Source organism: Nelumbo lutea, chromosome 2 (genome assembly GCF_056320005.1).
Source record: "Nelumbo lutea isolate HS-2025 chromosome 2, American lotus-T2T, whole genome shotgun sequence".
In the NCBI taxonomy this organism is placed as follows: domain Eukaryota; kingdom Viridiplantae; phylum Streptophyta; class Magnoliopsida; order Proteales; family Nelumbonaceae; genus Nelumbo; species Nelumbo lutea.
In genome coordinates this window covers 67,367,547-67,384,226 of record NC_142685.1, presented here as the reverse complement: position 1 = coordinate 67,384,226, position 16,680 = coordinate 67,367,547, and the positions used below count along the sequence as shown (strand labels likewise).

Below are 16,680 nucleotides of genomic sequence, written 5' to 3'. Positions count from 1 at the left end.
TGATAAATAGGTCACAATAAAAATCCAAATATCAGAAAAACTAAATTTACAATCGAATCCGATCCATTTACAGAGCCATTTGGTTTGTGTTATAGTTACTTATTGTTGTTCACATCTATGACTCATGTTTAGTGGACTCGTAGGTCCCATTGCCGGATATGGGCCCTTTGTTTCGGGGACTATACGTCTATACGTGAGGCGTGGTGACGGCTGGTGTACATCTCCTCGTAGGGACTTAGTAAAATTTGTCAACATTTCATTTCTCATGGTGATTGGTGACAGTGAATTAATATTTTAGAAAATCTATGATACCCAAAAGATATAACATCATGCCTTCCTAGTATCATAGTCAAACCCTTTTTTCTTCGATTCTGTTTATTTATAGTGCAAATTTCAACCAGATACCAATTTTGCATCTATTTACTTATAACTACAATTTGCACTCTTTTCTAACACAGAATTCAATCAAGAAACTTGTATATAAATTCAATAAAAAATGAAGCTCAGATACAACTTTTCAGAAAGAAAAATGATGAAAACAGGAAAGTATAAGTATATAACTTCTGCAGCCAACAAAAGAACCAATCCAAAGGAGAACGCAAGAGAAGAAATTCCTGAATGAATGCATAAACGTGGGACCACCTTTCTAATAAAAGTGATAATCACATCGTCATAAAACAGTTTAGAATTTACATACAACCTATTAAAAAAATATTTTTATATAAATATAAAATATTAAATTTATTAATTATAATTTTTATATAATTTTTATACATATAAAGATATATATAATTATTAATGGACGTTGGATTTTTTTTATGGACTTTGGATTTCAATCGAATGTATGTATAACTGTATGTCCGTATAGGATCGGATGTCGAATCCGGTTCTGAATTTTGGGAGTTCATTGGCAGCATAGTCTTGACTCTTGACTCTTGACTCTTGAGTCGGACTGAACGGTTGAAGTGTTCAACCCGTGACCCAATGACCAAAACGGTATTATGTCCGGTCCAAATATGACAACCTTAGTAGAAAGAGAAAAATCTGGAGATTCGTTTGGTTCCAAATGAGCCACAGCTGCATGGTACGCCAGCCACATAAAAGAATTTAGTTTATGCTCTCGCTAGTCGCTACTAATTTCTTCTCTTTCAAATCCTCCTCGTAATTCGTATCTGGTTTCTCAGAAACTTGAACCTCAACCCAGTCCAGCGATTCTTGAGCTTCGTGGGGTTTATGGTTGTTGGGCTTCGATGTCTTCTTCATCTGCTCTTTCACCTTCACTCAGACATGCAGATTTCTTCAATCCCATCCAACGTCGACTCTTTGTACCCAGGAGGATCTTTCAGCACAGTAAGGACCAAGGGCTTAATCCTATCTACTTTTATTTGTTCTACCTCTGAAACTAAAATGCTGGTTGTGGAAAACTTTTGCTGACTTTTTGGTTTCTCTGCGAAGAAAGCCAATGCAAAATTCTTAGAAGGAATTTTACCTTGAAGGGAATCGTTGCAGCCGGGGTTTCGGTTATGGATTCTTCTTCGACTGCCAGTCCCATCCAAGGTTTGTTTTGTTCTTCATCTCAGGAATTTGGTTGCAGATTTAGATTTTTTTGGTGGAAATTTAGAAGTTATGCTACCTGATAGCATTCGTTTCTTCTTGTTTATTTTTGCTGAATTTTTTTTAGAATTCATGTATGCGTGTATACAGAACTTGATTAAGCTGATTTTGTTTCCAGGAAGAGAGAGGCTACCTTTCAAGCCAGAAGGGTACAATTATTGGACATGGAGGGGCCACAGAATACATTACGTGGAGCAAGGAAAAGGGATTCCTATAGTTCTTATTCATGGGTTTGGTGCTTCTGCATTTCACTGGAGGTTCGTTTTGGGTTCTTGATTTTCTTTCTTGGCATCTTGTTAATCAAAATGCACCCAACGATTGCACTTGAAATGGTAGGCCATCACTTCATGTAGCGCCTATTCTGAAACTGTTTAGAGAGTTTTCTGTGTGAAGATCAAATTGATGATTGTGTTTCTCATTGTTAGAAGTGTATATATGGTTCTTTTCCAGGTTAGATGTGTTTCTCTAATGCAAAGCCTATCATTTCTATCTGTTGCACAATTTGTGAATACATCCCATTCCCACATAGAGGATTATGTTATTCTTGGTTGTGAATTGTATTCCCTTTAAAGATTTGAAATTGAACCAAATCTTCATTCAAAATGTGACCTGAACATGCATAAGATTGTTTAACAGACACTGATTCTGGTAAAACATTGCTTCCTGAGAAATTAATTGGCTTGAAAATCATGCTAGTTTGTCTTAGTCTTCAATTTCTATTTGTCTTGAGTCTCTTGACTTTTATGTGCACCTTCAGTTATGTTAATGAAGTTCTTTTTCTTGTGATGTAAGCAGATACAATATACCAGAGCTGGCTAAAAAATATAGAGTTTATGCTTTAGACTTGCTGGGGTTTGGATGGAGTGAGAAAGCAATAATTGAGTATGATGCCATGGTATGGAGAGACCAGGTTGCAGATTTCTTGAAGGAGATAGTGAAAGAACCAGCAATTTTAGTTGGAAACAGGTAATGCTTTACTATGAGTGCAGAGTATTTATTCTTGTTTTAAGGATGCTTGACAATAAAAGTTCTTCGGTTTAGTAGCATTCTACAGTGAATTTTATTAAGTTTCTGATTTATTGCGTGGAAGGAAATCTCAGTATCATATAAATGCATATATTTTCTTTAACAAAAATGAAAATTAAATGTTCACATTTCATTTTAAGGTTTAAAGAGAAACTTGAGAAATTTCTGACATTTGAAGTTACCTGTTTATTTAGAGGACTGTACCTCAGAATTGTGTTGTTATTATTTATAGTAGGCACCAAACATGCTTCTTGGAACAACCACTAATCATTGTTCTTATTATCTAGGACATCCACTTTATCATATTCTAATTCAACCATATTTCCTGTTATTTTTTTCATCAGAGGAGCTTGTGACAGTACTCAAAGATAGGGGTGCAACTTGGGCGGGCCCAACCCGGAATTTTTCACAGGCTGGGCTCGGGCCAAAGAAGTCGGGCTTTTCAATTTTTCGGGCCGGGCTCAGGCCTAGCCCTTAGGTAGCCCGAACCCGGCCTGAGCCCAGCCCAATTATATACATTTATACATATATATATATATATATATATATATATATATATATATATATATATATATATATATATATATGTGTGTGTGTGTGTGTGTGTGTGTGTGTGTGTGTGTGTGTGTGTGTATGTGTAAATGTTTGCATACATATTTACATATATATACATACATATTTGTATATATAACATTTGTATAGATATTTTGCATACATATTTACATACATACATAAATATATGTATATATATTTGCATAAATACATTTATATATGTATAATTTTAGAGTGGGTTCATTGACCAACCCAAGCCTGGCCCGGGCCCGAGCCCGAGCCCAACCCGAGGGCATCAAATTACAGGGCAGGCTGGGCTCGGGTTGGAAAAATCGGGCTTGACCTCAGGCTCCGGCCTTAAGCCCAAATTTTAGGGCCGGCCCTGGGTTGACCATAAACCTAGCCCAACCCGCCCGACTTGCACCCCTATCAAAGATCCTTTGGTTCTTGGTCTTGCATCGAGTTAAATTAGTTGAGATGTCAACCAACGGTGGTTTTTTCCCCTTCTGTTTATTATTTTCCTGAACTTGAAAATTTGTCATGTAGCCTTATTCTCCCTTATTTCCTAATGGATTTTTTCTTTATTTATCTTCAAAAAAAAAAAAGCCTTATTCTGGAGTCTATCAGAAGATCTTGGTAGCTAGAGCTACATCTGGTTGAAAGATCATTTGCTCTGATTAGAAACCCTGACTGGGAATCCAATCTAGATTTCTGAACACTAAAGGACAAGTTGTACATATACAGAAGATGACAAAATGAAACTGCAAATCCATAAAAAGTGCCATTACCCAAACTCCCAAACTACTGTTATAAAATTCAGTAAGTACTGCAGAGCACAATGTGCTTAGGTTTGCAGCTTATATGATCGTTCTCTTGTATTAGTAGGTGAAAACACAAAGGGGTAACATATTATATAATTTGTCAAGTGATTGTATGGGCTCCATAACTAAATTAGTAAGCTTCATAAGCATGAATACAATATCAATATGAAAAATAGCATGTAAGCTTTCAAATGTCTTGATATCTATGTGGTTGAAGCCTTTGGGCTTATATCATGGTGATCATTCACCAGGCCTTCAAATTAAGATTTAGTGCTACAGTGATAGAGCAAAGAAAATGTAATCATTTTAGAAGAATATGGTAATTTCTCATATGCCCAAACTGTATTATCTTGTTTGAACTATTTCTTTATGTTCTGTTCAGTCTAACAATTACAGAGGTTTCATGTACATATTCTATAGAGAATTGTTTTGTGCATAACAATTCTGGATAAAACCTCAGACTTAAATATGGAAAGGATGTCCCTTAACAGCGATGACATGTGTTCGGAAAACCCAAAGAACTTGTTTTGTCAGCTTGCTCATAACCTGAGTCTAAAAGAAAGAAAGAAAGGAAACATTAAAGTTGCAGGGAGCATATGTCTTGGTCATGATATAATGAACCTTCTACTTCAACTAGAATCCTTTCTACACGTGTGTGTGTGTGTGTGTGTGTGTGTGTGTTCAATTATTGCTTATCCTTTCCATGTTGAGTGTGGTTTTAATGACTCTGAAAATATTGATTATATATCCTATGATTATTTTTCAGTCTTGGAGGATTTACTGCTTTGGTTACAGCAGCAGAGTTGCCTGAACAGGTTGTGGGAGTTGCATTACTAAACTCTGCTGGGCAGTTTGGAGATGCAAATGGGAGAACATCTACAAAATCTGAGAATTCCATCCTAGAGAATTTTCTCTTAAAGCCACTGAAGGAGGTTTTTCAGCGTATTGTTCTAGGATTTCTTTTTTGGCAAGCAAAGCAACCTGCAAGGATTGAATCTGTCTTAAAAAGTGTATGCTACTTATCTCCAACTCTGGTTTGGTGCATTTTCTCTTTTTAAAGCTTAATGGGTGCAACAAGCATAACTTTGATTCCCTCTTTGGGTCACTGACATACTGAGAGACCCTTATCTCCCATAAAACAAATAACTGATAGATTGTCCTAGTACCAACATGAGCAAGCCCCATATTGTGATTAGAAGTTTGTCCTCCCACTTTTCACGTATGGAGTGGTTGAGCTACTTTTTAGCATGTCCTACCAGATGATCATAGTTGTCAAGTTGATGCCTAGGTGACAAGGCACCCTTTGAGACTCGCTTCACCTAATTGCCAAGCAGTTTTTTACTTCCTACTATAAAATACTTTCTTGTTCATTCTTTTTTGAGATTATAATTATAAAATAGACATTATTAAACTAAAATAATCATTTTCTATGTTTATATACTAATTTCTTTTTATTGTTTTCTTATTTATTTGGGTTTAATCACCACAAACGTTGCTAAATGCTGTATTGAACCCTCAAAGACTTCAAAACCTGAACCAATAAGTAAGGAAGACCACCACCACCACCACTACTACTACTACTATTACTACTACTACTACTACTTTTTCTTTTATTCTTTTCCTATAATAAAAATAAGGGTTCATCCCCTATATTTTTTGAATTTTATTTTCTTTCTTCTTTTTCTTCTCATGAATATGTTGATTTTCTATAATTTAATATGAACTTTATACTTTTCTTATGAAAATTATGAATAATTATTAAGGAAATATGGTTATGGTACCTAGGGAACTATCCTAGGATCTATGTTTTCAACATAAAAAAATCCATCGCCTAGGCGACTAGGCGAGAAGGCGCCCCCCTGTCGCCTAGCCTCTCCTTGGGTCCTTGAAAACTATGCAGATGATATCTAGTTAAGTTCAGTGTCATTGAATGATTTCCTGTCATTTTCTCTTTTATTCCCTGACTCTGAAAATGTGATAGACTTGAAGCCTAACCATATCATCTTTGGGACTAGGAGAACTGCTCAACTTCTATAACTATGTTTCATCTGTCTGGATGAGACAGAAGAGAGATTCTTTTCATCCTTGTATTCAATTTCAAGTAGACATTTGGGCTATGTTTGGTTAAAATTCTGCTCCAAAGAAACACTATTTGAAGAATACTAAGCCAAAATTTATTCACTTTTGGAGCTAGATTTCTTGACTTAGAATCAGTTATTAGAACAAGTTTGAGCCCAGAAAAATAATTAGTTCCATAAATTGTCATAAATCCAAACTTCAAAAATGATTCTTAGAATTTAAAAATTCATCAAAACTAATTCTCAGAAAGCATGTCACACACAGCCTTAGCTGCAGAAGTTGTGTTATCTTCCATTCTGCTTATTAGGGAGTTGAGATAAGGCTCAGTTTGTAATCATGAGATAAAGATGAGTGGAGAATTTGAGATGGATTAGGATGGGTTTAGGATAGAGTTTATGTTAGGTTGGTTTTATCCTACTTATTTTATAAATACAATGTAATTTTCATAGTTGAATTAATGCAACATTTCTACCTTTCTCTGTTATTTTACATGGTATTAGAGCCCAAGGTTGAACCTAGGGACCTTACAATGTGTTACCATGTTTTTGGCGGATGGCCAGCATCTTAGACACCTTCCGGGTCTGTTCTTTAAATTTACTTTATAGATTAGCTTAGTTTTTTCTTCTTATGGTTATTTTAATGTTTAATTCTCTCATCCAATCTGTTGCGACTACCAACAGCCTATCCTTCCATTTCTCTTCTCTGAAAATCTAGGAGTCTTCATTCGTAACCCAGTAACAAGCCAGGTGGACCTTGATTGTTTCATTCTTTTTTGGAAGAACATTAACTGGCATGATGAACCACGATCCAGTTTCTCTTCAGATTTTTTGCTCCAACCTTTGAACTTATTCCTGTCAGCCATCACATGGAGATATTACTGTTTGAGGAAGCAGGATGTCAACGAACCTGATCTTCTAACCATATTTGCACCAGGACTGTCAACAACTGATTTGAACTAATCACATTTGCTATCACCGGGAATATCTCTGCATATTGCCATAAATGACTTCAAGTACAGTGCCAGCCTCTTGCAGCATTTGTGGCCAACCATGGAGAATTGGAATCATGTTGCAGCAGAACTCAAATCCAAAATCTTCAGCAGGCCTCTATTGTCTGCCCTGCTGTTTCTCCTTGTTTCGACACTGCATCAGCATCACCTACAACTCGTTCTGATATGAACACCTAGAATTTCAACACTCTTGGTTCACCAACTGTACATTCCCATTCAAATGAGACCATCCTTTTTTGGCTAAATCCCCTCTTGTGAGAAAGACACTTGCTGTTGCACACGATTCTTCAGTGGCAGGTGGCAACCTATTCAAGTGACAGCTCCTGATGGATGTCGGTACCCCCTGATCATTGTCTTCAGTGCACTGTTACCCCCATCTCTGGCCATCTCATATGTTATCCATGGTTTAAAGTATCGATACACCCAAATGTATCAGCAGGGGTGTATTGATACGTTTTACCCCACACTTCTTTTTAGTTTTTTTTTCAAAATTTCATTTTTATATTAATTAATAAATAAATAATTGGTTTCCCAAAATCACCTTTAAACCAAAAACTCTATTGAAGAGAAGCAGGTTCTCATCATCATGCTACATCACAGCCTTGTCATCATTAGTTTGCCACATTATCATCACAAAAGGCTTGGAAGCTTGGACACATCATCACATTGTAACGTTAAACACATGAAGATCTTTGATCCCCATGTGTTTAAGGGGGCATATTAGGGAGTTGATATTAGGCTCAGTTTGTTCTCGTGATAAAGATGGGGTAGAGAGTTTGAGATGGATTAGGATGGGTTGTTAGGTTTAGGATAGAGTTTATGTAAGATTGGTTTTATCCTGTTTATTCTATAAATACAATGTAATTCTCGTATTTGAATTAATGCAACATTTCTACCTTTCTTTGTTATTTTTCACTGTTTATTCACCTCATTAACATTTCTTTTTCCAATACAGGTATATATAAATACTTCCAATGTAGATGACTACCTTGTGGAATCAATAACAAAACCAGCGGCAGATCCCAATGCTGGAGAAGTTTATTATAGGTATGAATGTAAATATATGCATTAATTTGCTCTGTCCCCAAATAAGAACTCAAAATTTGATTTTAGATGAATGTATAAATATGGAAGCAATCAGCCATTAGGGGTGAGATCTACAAGCCTGACCTACCTGATTTTTCTGGTTTCTGTTTTGATGGTTTTAATCTGCACCTTGGGTTTGACTTAGCTCAGGCTACCGTTAGTGTCAGAACTACAGGAATGATTTTTGATTTGCAAATTTCCCTTCTAAATCTAAAATTATGTAATCCCCTAAATATAAAACCATCATGGAGTGACAAAGGAACCATCTGATGATCTCTTTTTCTTATTCATAACTGGATTTTCTTTGACGTTTGCAGATTAATGACGAGGTTCATGTTAAACCAGACAAAGTATACACTTGACAGTGTGCTAAGCATACTCTCTTGCCCATTGTTGTTGCTCTGGGGTGACTTGGACCCTTGGGTAGGGCCTGCAAAAGCCGCCAGAATCAAAGAGTTCTATCCCAACACATCGCTTGTGAGTCTACAGGCAGGGCATTGTCCTCATGATGAGGTCCCAGAACTTGTCAATGGAGCTCTTCTAAATTGGTTATCAACACTAAAACTTACCGCTTCTCTCCAAGCAGTGAATATGTAATATTTAACCTCTGTCTATGGTGGAAGCATTACAACCATCTTTTGTATGTATGCTTCTCTGTATTGCAATTTTACTTGTAATATACCAGTAAATTCATTATTTACAAATTTAAGAGTCATGTTCTTACATCTGAGTCAAAAGACATGGAACATCTTTTGTATGTCATTTTCAAGAAGACATCCAAGGGTGACAAATTCTTGGCCTACCATTCAGTTGGTTACGTTGTGTTGAGGTGGGATTCTGTGTTTTGAAGGTAACAAGACATAAAGAATAACAGGAAATAAACAAACTACCAGAATAAAAGATTTATGTAGTCCAGCAAGAAACCTATATCTACAAAAACAAGGCAAGTAGTTCACTAAAACTTTAAATTTACAAAAAAAAAAAGAAGCACCATTAATTTAGGAGATCAATGAAGTCAAATCCATAAATAATGTCAAAATTTTGTGCCTTGAATTATCTCCATTTTGGCTTGAATTCTATGAAGGAGAATGAAAAAGAAAAAAAAAAGTGAAAGACTTAAAACATACCTTGAGTTTTGCAAAAATACTTAAATTATATATCTTAATGCAGGGTCGTCCATCCCCATACCCACAAGGTCACAACCCCCCCGGCCTGATGGCAAGTAGATAGATGCAAGTGGGGAACTCGAACCTGCAACGAATATTGTGAAGTCCGGCCTCATTAAAGTAGGGGTGATCATTTCAGCCCGGCCCAGAAAATCTGGGTTGGGTCTAGGTTTTTCTGTTAAGGCCTGGACTCGGCCCAGCCCATATATCTAAACATACAATGGGCATAAAGAGGGCATATATGCCCCTTACTTTCATTTTAGAAACTGTCCACTTATAACTGTCCATGAATTATAAATAATTTTGTCTTAGAGATACTGTCACATGCAAATGCACGTACATATTTGCTAGTATATCTTTATGTATATATGTTATTTAAAAATATTTGATAATTGATGTTTTGTATATTAAATAGAGATTAATAGAGATTTGTAGGAGATTAAAGATTTTAGTCCTACGGTCTTAGATCTTACCAAATTCTAATTTAGTATTTAATGAAATATAGAAATTACTAAACCTAATTTTCTTCTCTCTCTCTCTCTCTCTCTCACCAAAAGATGAATCTTCTAGTGATGAAGACTCTATTGATGAAGATAAATCTGAAGTTTAGAGTGGTTGCAAGTTTTAGGTAAAATTGAAACCATTTTCAATATTTTATCACTTATTTATTTACATTAATTTGAACTATTTTTTCTTAGTTTGTTAATATCTTTTATTTCACTTTTTATTTGTAGGAGTTGAATGGAATATGGAGCCAATTATAGAGATGTTTAAAGTTGTTTTGTGAATATTACATGACAATTGATGGTTATTTTTTGATAGATATTATAAGTTCTAAGTTTTTTTTTTTTTATAGAAGAATTGGTTTGTTAAAATTATCATTTTTAGCATACTAATGACCAATTGAAACTTATAAGTTACAACGTATGATTATTTATTTTCTTTTATGTTAAAAGATTTTATCTTGATATTAAGTTTAAAGTTTCTTACATGTTACTATAGTCTCCACAACAATAAGTGAAAAAAAAAGTATAATTGTTTAATTTTGGAACTGAAATACAATAATTAGGCCCAAAATCTTGGCTTGACCCTGCTCGGGCCCATGTAGGGCCGAGCCCAAGCTTATATTTTTAGGCCAATAATACGGGCTAGGCCAGGCCCGAGCCTAGCATAAGCCTGTTGTTATGAAGGCAAAGCCTAGCCCGGCCCATGATCACCCCTACATTAAAGCCTACCTAGGAATGGCAACAAAGGCAGGTTCAGGGTGGGGTTCATATACCTCGTCCTCGACCCCGATTTTGAAATAAATTCCCGTCCTTGACTCTGGTTCTTGTGATGAATAAAAGTTATCATCCATCCCCAATTCCGAATGGAGATAGATAACAGATTTCTTGTAGGGACTTGAATCCCCAAAAATTTTCAATTAATAGTATTTTTTGAAAAATAAATTTACTTAAAATAAAGGAAATGTTTAAAATATAATAATATTTTAATATATTTTGATATATATATATAATAAAAATAATATCATATATATATAATATATATATTTAATAAGAATAATATTGAATATATATAATCGGGGATAGGGTGGGGCAGGGACTTCAATTTCCACCCCCATCCCCGACCCAATGGGGGTCGGGTGCCAGGCAGGGATAGGGAAAATTTCCATCCATAGGCCTACCTACAACCATATGTCCTCCATTGAGGGGTATTATTTGGCCTTAAGGTTTAATTTGGAAGGAGTACAAATACAAATATGTATAGTACAAATACATACAAAATATAAGATTTTGTACTCTACACATTTGTATTTGTACTCCTTCCAAACTGAGCTTAAGGAAAACAGAACATTTCATGCGCTCTTAGGCATTTCATCAAATAGTTCATAGCCTGAAGCCATGAAAAAATGGAAGAAAATGATAAAAAGAGATGAATAGATTGGGGTTTTGCCTCCAAAGTAATTATTTTATAGTTGATATTTAAACATTTTCTTTATTAATCTTATTTGCCTCCAAAGTAGTTGTAGGCTTTTTTTTTTTTTGTGGAGCTTGTTCATTCTTTTTTAGGTTTAAGAAGAAGAAATGGGCAACTGAAATAAACTCTCAAAATGTTACATAGAGTAGCCATATTCTTGTTTGTATCCATGTAATGATCTTTGACACTCAATGAGCGAAGAAGATTTCAAAGAAGATCGATTAAACCAAGTTTGTAAATTAAATGTGGAAAAGAGCTTAGTTGGAGGTATTTTGGTCAATAAATACTCCATATTCTCCTTTTTGCCCATACATGAGAATAAATCCCTGTTTGTTTTCCGATGGGTCTTGTGGAAAATAATGATTTCCAAACAACTCATTTACTTGGAAAAGTAATACTCTCCTAAGACTTGGGTAAATTATTTACTCATGTACATTGAAAATCAGTAATATGTAATGAGACAATATCATCCTTTAATAATGTCACTTTTTTGGATAAACCGGTCACTATATATTTTTACATGAGAAATAAAAAGAACATTGATAAGCACACTTATCCAGGTAAGCATTTTTCAGGAAATACATTGCTCGAATAAGTGCATTTACCCAAGTAAATGGCTTACCAAAAAATGAACGAGGCCTTAATGTCAAACTAATGAAAGGGTTCTCTATTTGTATCATTTTTCTAAAATGTGTAGAGAGATTTCTGGAGAGGTCAAATTTTAAAGTTTAGAAGAGTTTAAAGCACTTCCCAAAAGCTATAGGGAAGGTTTAGGTAATTTACCCTATTAAAAAAATATAAATACCACATTTAACAAATTTATAAATGTTAAAATATCAAAATTAGATAACTTTAAAAATATAAATTTCTTTAAGATATAAAAGGTGTAATATAATAAAGAACACACAAAATATTTTTGAAGATTTTATATTTTATAATATATTAAGCATATTTGAATTTTTAATATTTTATTATCAATTAGTATTTTATGTTTATATTTTAATCCCTTTTCTGTTTTAATTATATTTTGCATAACTTTATGAATAAATATATTTAATAATTTATTTTTTTAGATTGATTTATAATTTTTAATGTTTTTAACATTTTATACTATTCATTATTTCTTATATGTGCAATTTATTTATTTATTTTTTATGTTTTAATTATATTTTACATAAACTAAACTTTTATGGACATACAAGAATATCGTTTATAACTTTTATGGACATCGTCCACATTTGTTAATTATTAACAAAGTATGCTTCTATTTTGTAAAAGCATCTTATTTTTTACCAAAAAAATAGATGCATTTTAACGTACAAATTAATAGAAATTAATTTCATTTATGAAGAAAATAATAGTTATTGATAAATTGCACTATGTTGATGAATCATACGGAGCTATTTTATGATGGATTATTCATATTAGACCTATTGCAATGTCAAATAAAACTGATCATGATGAATTTGTTTAAAGATAACTAGAACCAAGGATGAAGGTATCGATATAGGGTGTATCATATCCATATCCATGGTCATGGATAATGGATATACCATGACTGGATACGTATCCCATGAGTCGTGCGTATCAACACGATACACCTCCATATCTAGTTGTATTGTGCTGTATCGGTGGATATGGTTTAATATACATTGATATAGAATGTACGTAGTTTGACAAAACTGTATATTGACTACTTTTGAATTGTTTTTCATCTTTAATAAAAATAAAACAATTAATATTATGAAAACTGAAATAAATAATTTAAGATTTAATTTTTCCAAAAAATTATTAAAACTAAAAATTATAAAAATAATATATTTCACCTACCTTAGATGATTTATATATTTTATTTTACACATAATTATATGTTAAAAATGAGAACATAGTTATTATTTAAAAAATAGAGTTGTTATATAAAAATACTAAATAAATAAAATTTCCCAACAAAATTAATGGAAAACAAAAAATTATAATTATAAAAACTGAAAAGAATAATTTAAGGTTTAATTTCCCAAAAAATTTAATAAAAACTGAAACTTATAAATAATTTATTTTATCTACCTTAAATGATTTATTTGTTTTATTTTACAATTATGTGTAAAGTAAAAGCATTATATGTTAAAAATGAAGACATATTCATTATTTAAAAAAGAATTGTTATTTAAACAAAAATAATAAGTTAATAAATATTCCCAAAAGATTAATAAATTTTGAAAATTATAATTATAAAAATTGAAAGGGTGATAATTATTGTATGATATTTGAATGTTCTAGAGTCTGGGTATTATTTACTGTAATATTTCTCTTCATATAACCTATTTGTATGCATTTGTATAACGTATCCAAGTATTTATATATTTTTATTTATATCCATATCTAACTTATCCAATACAATACCCAATATTCATAATAGCAAGGGGTCGCTCGAAGGGTGTGAGCACCGACTTGCTCTGATATAAGCCGAACTCACCACACAAAACATCCCAATCAGACAGGATGAGCCAGACCATGTTAAAGTTAAACAACCGCGGTCCATAATTCATGAACGAAGGAACCGTGTCCTGTGTCCAGGACTTGAGGGTATGTTTGTCATTTAAGACAAAGGCTTTTTTCTTCAGAAAATCGAAATCCGTGTAGTGGGGTCTTGCTCTTTCCTTTCATCGGTTCCTCCCATGAGAATTGAGAAACTGTTAAGGTGGTTACTACTTACCAACCGACATTGCTGCTGAAGTTACAATTACACCCTCAAAAGTTTTGTTTTACTTGCATATTGTATATAAGAGGACATTTTGGTCATTCCGAAAGATCGAATGAAAGAGAGTGGAAGGTGAGGAGCACGAACGGCTAGCGGAGACCGAGGGGCGTACGACTGGCATCATGAGGCGGAATGTCAGAGGCCTTCATGAGTATTCACCGTTAGATGGAATCTTGAGTCGTGGATCTGAAACCTTCGACCATCCAACGGATATAATCGGATCATATACGTACAGTTGAGTAGGGTATTAACACAGCTCATCAGCGAGTGGTCACGTGAGTACGGTCCCATCAGAAAAGATCTGATATATAGGGCGTACCCTCTCTTCTCTCTCTTTGTAGTAGAGACTAGAGAGAGAAACTCTTTTTTTGTTGCAAACTAGAGAGAGAAACTTGTGACGTCGTTTTGAAAACCCCTCCGCCTCTCTCATTTATCTCTTTTGTCTCGGTTCTAGAGCTCTATATCTTCCCTCCCCAACTGAAATCCCGCCTTCGACCCTTGAAATTCCTTCTCTTCCTCTCTTTTCACTCTCCGTGTTCTCTGCCATTTCTAGTGGTTCTTCACTTCTTCCGTTCTTCCCACTCCACTTCTCTCTCTCTCTCTCTCTCTCTCTCTCTCTCTCTCTCTCTTTTCTTTTTGTTCTAAGACTCTGCTTTAGTCATGGCGGACTATACTCCAAACTTGGATGATGGGGAACTTTGGCTTCCTTCCGACATCTTCCCCGACGAAGTTTCCGCCAAGTTTAGCCCTGAATTTCCATGTGAGCTAACGTACATGGAAGACCTTGCTCGACAGCTCGCCGCTTACGCTTTGCTTGAACGGAACCAAAACGCTGTAAAGCCTCCGCCAAATTTACCTCCAAACTTAGAGGTTCTGCTAACTTTATCAACCCATTCTTTTGCCTTGATTCCTTTTTTGTTAGTTTTCTGACCTGGGTTTTCTGCTTTTGCCTCCTGGGTCTCAACTCAACTCTCAAGCAGTTTAGGCGGCCGAGGCAGCATAGTTCTGTTGCTCCTCCGAGAACCGGGTTTGGTCTTGGGTTTGGTGGAAACCCTACTTTTGGCGTTGGTGGTCGCCATCTTTATGCATCTGGAAATTACTGTTTCTCTCCCGGTTCGTTACCGGTTTACCAGGTTCGTCCGATGAAACCGGTTCAACCTCAGGTACTAAAATCAGAACCTGGCCTTCAGGTTGTGCTTCCAAGGCTTTTCTTTTTCAGCTTTAATGGGGTTTGGCTTTTCCTTTTTAATCTTCTTTTTGGTCTTGTTTGCAGGTCGAGGGCTGTGTTCAGCAGCCGAGAGCTAGGGTTTTGCAGAGCCAGCGGCAAAACCAGGTTCAAAACAGCTTTTTTCCCTTTCAGGTTAACGGGTCGGTAACGGGTGGTTTTGTGAGAGAATACGGAGGGACTGGTGTGTTTCTCCCTCGCATTGCAACTTCTGCTGATGTTAAGAAGAAACAGAGTAAGTGGGAAGCAGACACCGAGATATTTCTTCCCTGTTTTAGGGTTGTACTACTGGTTAGTGGTTTTGTGCAGTTTTATCCATGTAGGATCATGTTTGAGCTTACTTCCTCTAAAATAGTTTTATTTTATTTTATTTTTATTTATTTGTGTTAGGTTTGTAGTACTATCTTTTGTTTAGTTTAAGACATGTTTGAGCATGTTTAACCTAATTTTGTAGTGTATGCATTTTTTTTTTATTTTTAGTATTTTTGTCGGGTTTGTAGTTTATTATAAATTTTCTTCCTTTTTGTTTTCTTCTTCCAAAGAAGCTGAGCTTGTTTATTAGTTTTTGCCCAAAACCCATTTAGTAAGGGCATGCTGTCTTGTGACTCTTGTCTTGGATTTCTGTTTATGGGCCTGTTTAATTGGTTTGACTAGTCTTTAATGGTTTGTTTTATATTTTATTTGAGAAAACACCCTATAATGTTTACTTTGGGTTCTGGGTTTTCTAGTCTGAAAAACATTTTTCTTGGACAGATGTGAAAAATGGTGAAGAGTATCAACAGCGACCCTCCATCAGAAAGGTTGGTCTAGGGAAACAGGAGGGGTTTAAGCCTCCATCCGAAATGGGTTTGCCTCAGGATTGGACATACTGAACTATGCATTTCTCTGATGTAAAGAGAGGCACTTGCCTTACAAAAAATAATATAACCTGGTTGAAGAAGGGAAGAAAGTTAATAATCATTTAGATTTTACTGCAGTAAAATGATTAAAAGGTAAAGTGAAGATTAGTATAGGTGAGTGTAAGTGTGTTTTTTCTTTCTCCTTTTGTTTTTTGTAAGCCCTGTATAAATATAATAATGAAGATATGGTGTTTTTTGTGTCAAATTGGACTACTCTACCTTGTTGGCTAGTTTCAAGTTTCTGCACTTCTTTTCTACCCTGTTGGCTAGTTTCAAGTTCCTGCACATCTTTTCCTTTTGTAGTGTGAGGCATTGAACAGTAGTATTTAATGCAGAGTGTCAGATGTGACAGCCTAACTCAAAATCGTCTTTCTTTTCCTTAGGTGTTTTTGGGTTTTGCTGAATTGTAAGGGGAAATAAATGTTTTTACAGTGTTTGCTTTCCTTTGTGGTTAAATGAAAGACACTT

General features: G+C 34.7%; 2 protein-coding genes across 4 annotated transcripts; both read left to right on the top strand.

The window, feature by feature from the left end:
• Positions 1 to 1,046: 1,046 nt before the first annotated feature.
• On the top strand, positions 1,047 to 8,910 carry LOC148871335 (alpha/beta-Hydrolases superfamily protein). Of its 2 annotated transcripts, none has more exons than XM_088973065.1 (7): positions 1,047 to 1,350; positions 1,456 to 1,557; positions 1,733 to 1,871; positions 2,410 to 2,580; positions 4,780 to 5,023; positions 8,057 to 8,148; positions 8,505 to 8,910. In XM_088973065.1, exons 1-7 carry the CDS (start codon positions 1,251 to 1,253, stop codon positions 8,782 to 8,784), a joined length of 1,128 nt encoding a protein of 375 aa, XP_088829191.1. In that variant the 5' UTR covers positions 1,047 to 1,250; the 3' UTR covers positions 8,785 to 8,910. The 2 variants fall into 2 exon arrangements, with proteins under 2 accessions (XP_088829191.1, XP_088829192.1); XM_088973066.1 differs by having other exon boundaries at positions 1,130 to 1,350; positions 1,460 to 1,557.
• Positions 8,911 to 14,425: 5,515 nt separating this feature from the next.
• LOC148871334 (uncharacterized) lies at positions 14,426 to 16,417 on the top strand. 2 transcript variants are annotated; one of them, XM_088973071.1, is made up of 4 exons: positions 14,426 to 14,958; positions 15,069 to 15,251; positions 15,362 to 15,548; positions 16,067 to 16,417. In XM_088973071.1, the coding sequence occupies exons 1-4, from the start codon at positions 14,749 to 14,751 to the stop codon at positions 16,183 to 16,185; spliced, it is 699 nt and encodes a 232-aa protein (XP_088829197.1). In that variant the 5' UTR covers positions 14,426 to 14,748; the 3' UTR covers positions 16,186 to 16,417. The 2 variants fall into 2 exon arrangements, with proteins under 2 accessions (XP_088829197.1, XP_088829198.1); XM_088973072.1 differs by having other exon boundaries at positions 15,362 to 15,604.
• The last annotated feature ends 263 nt before the right edge of the window (positions 16,418 to 16,680 follow it).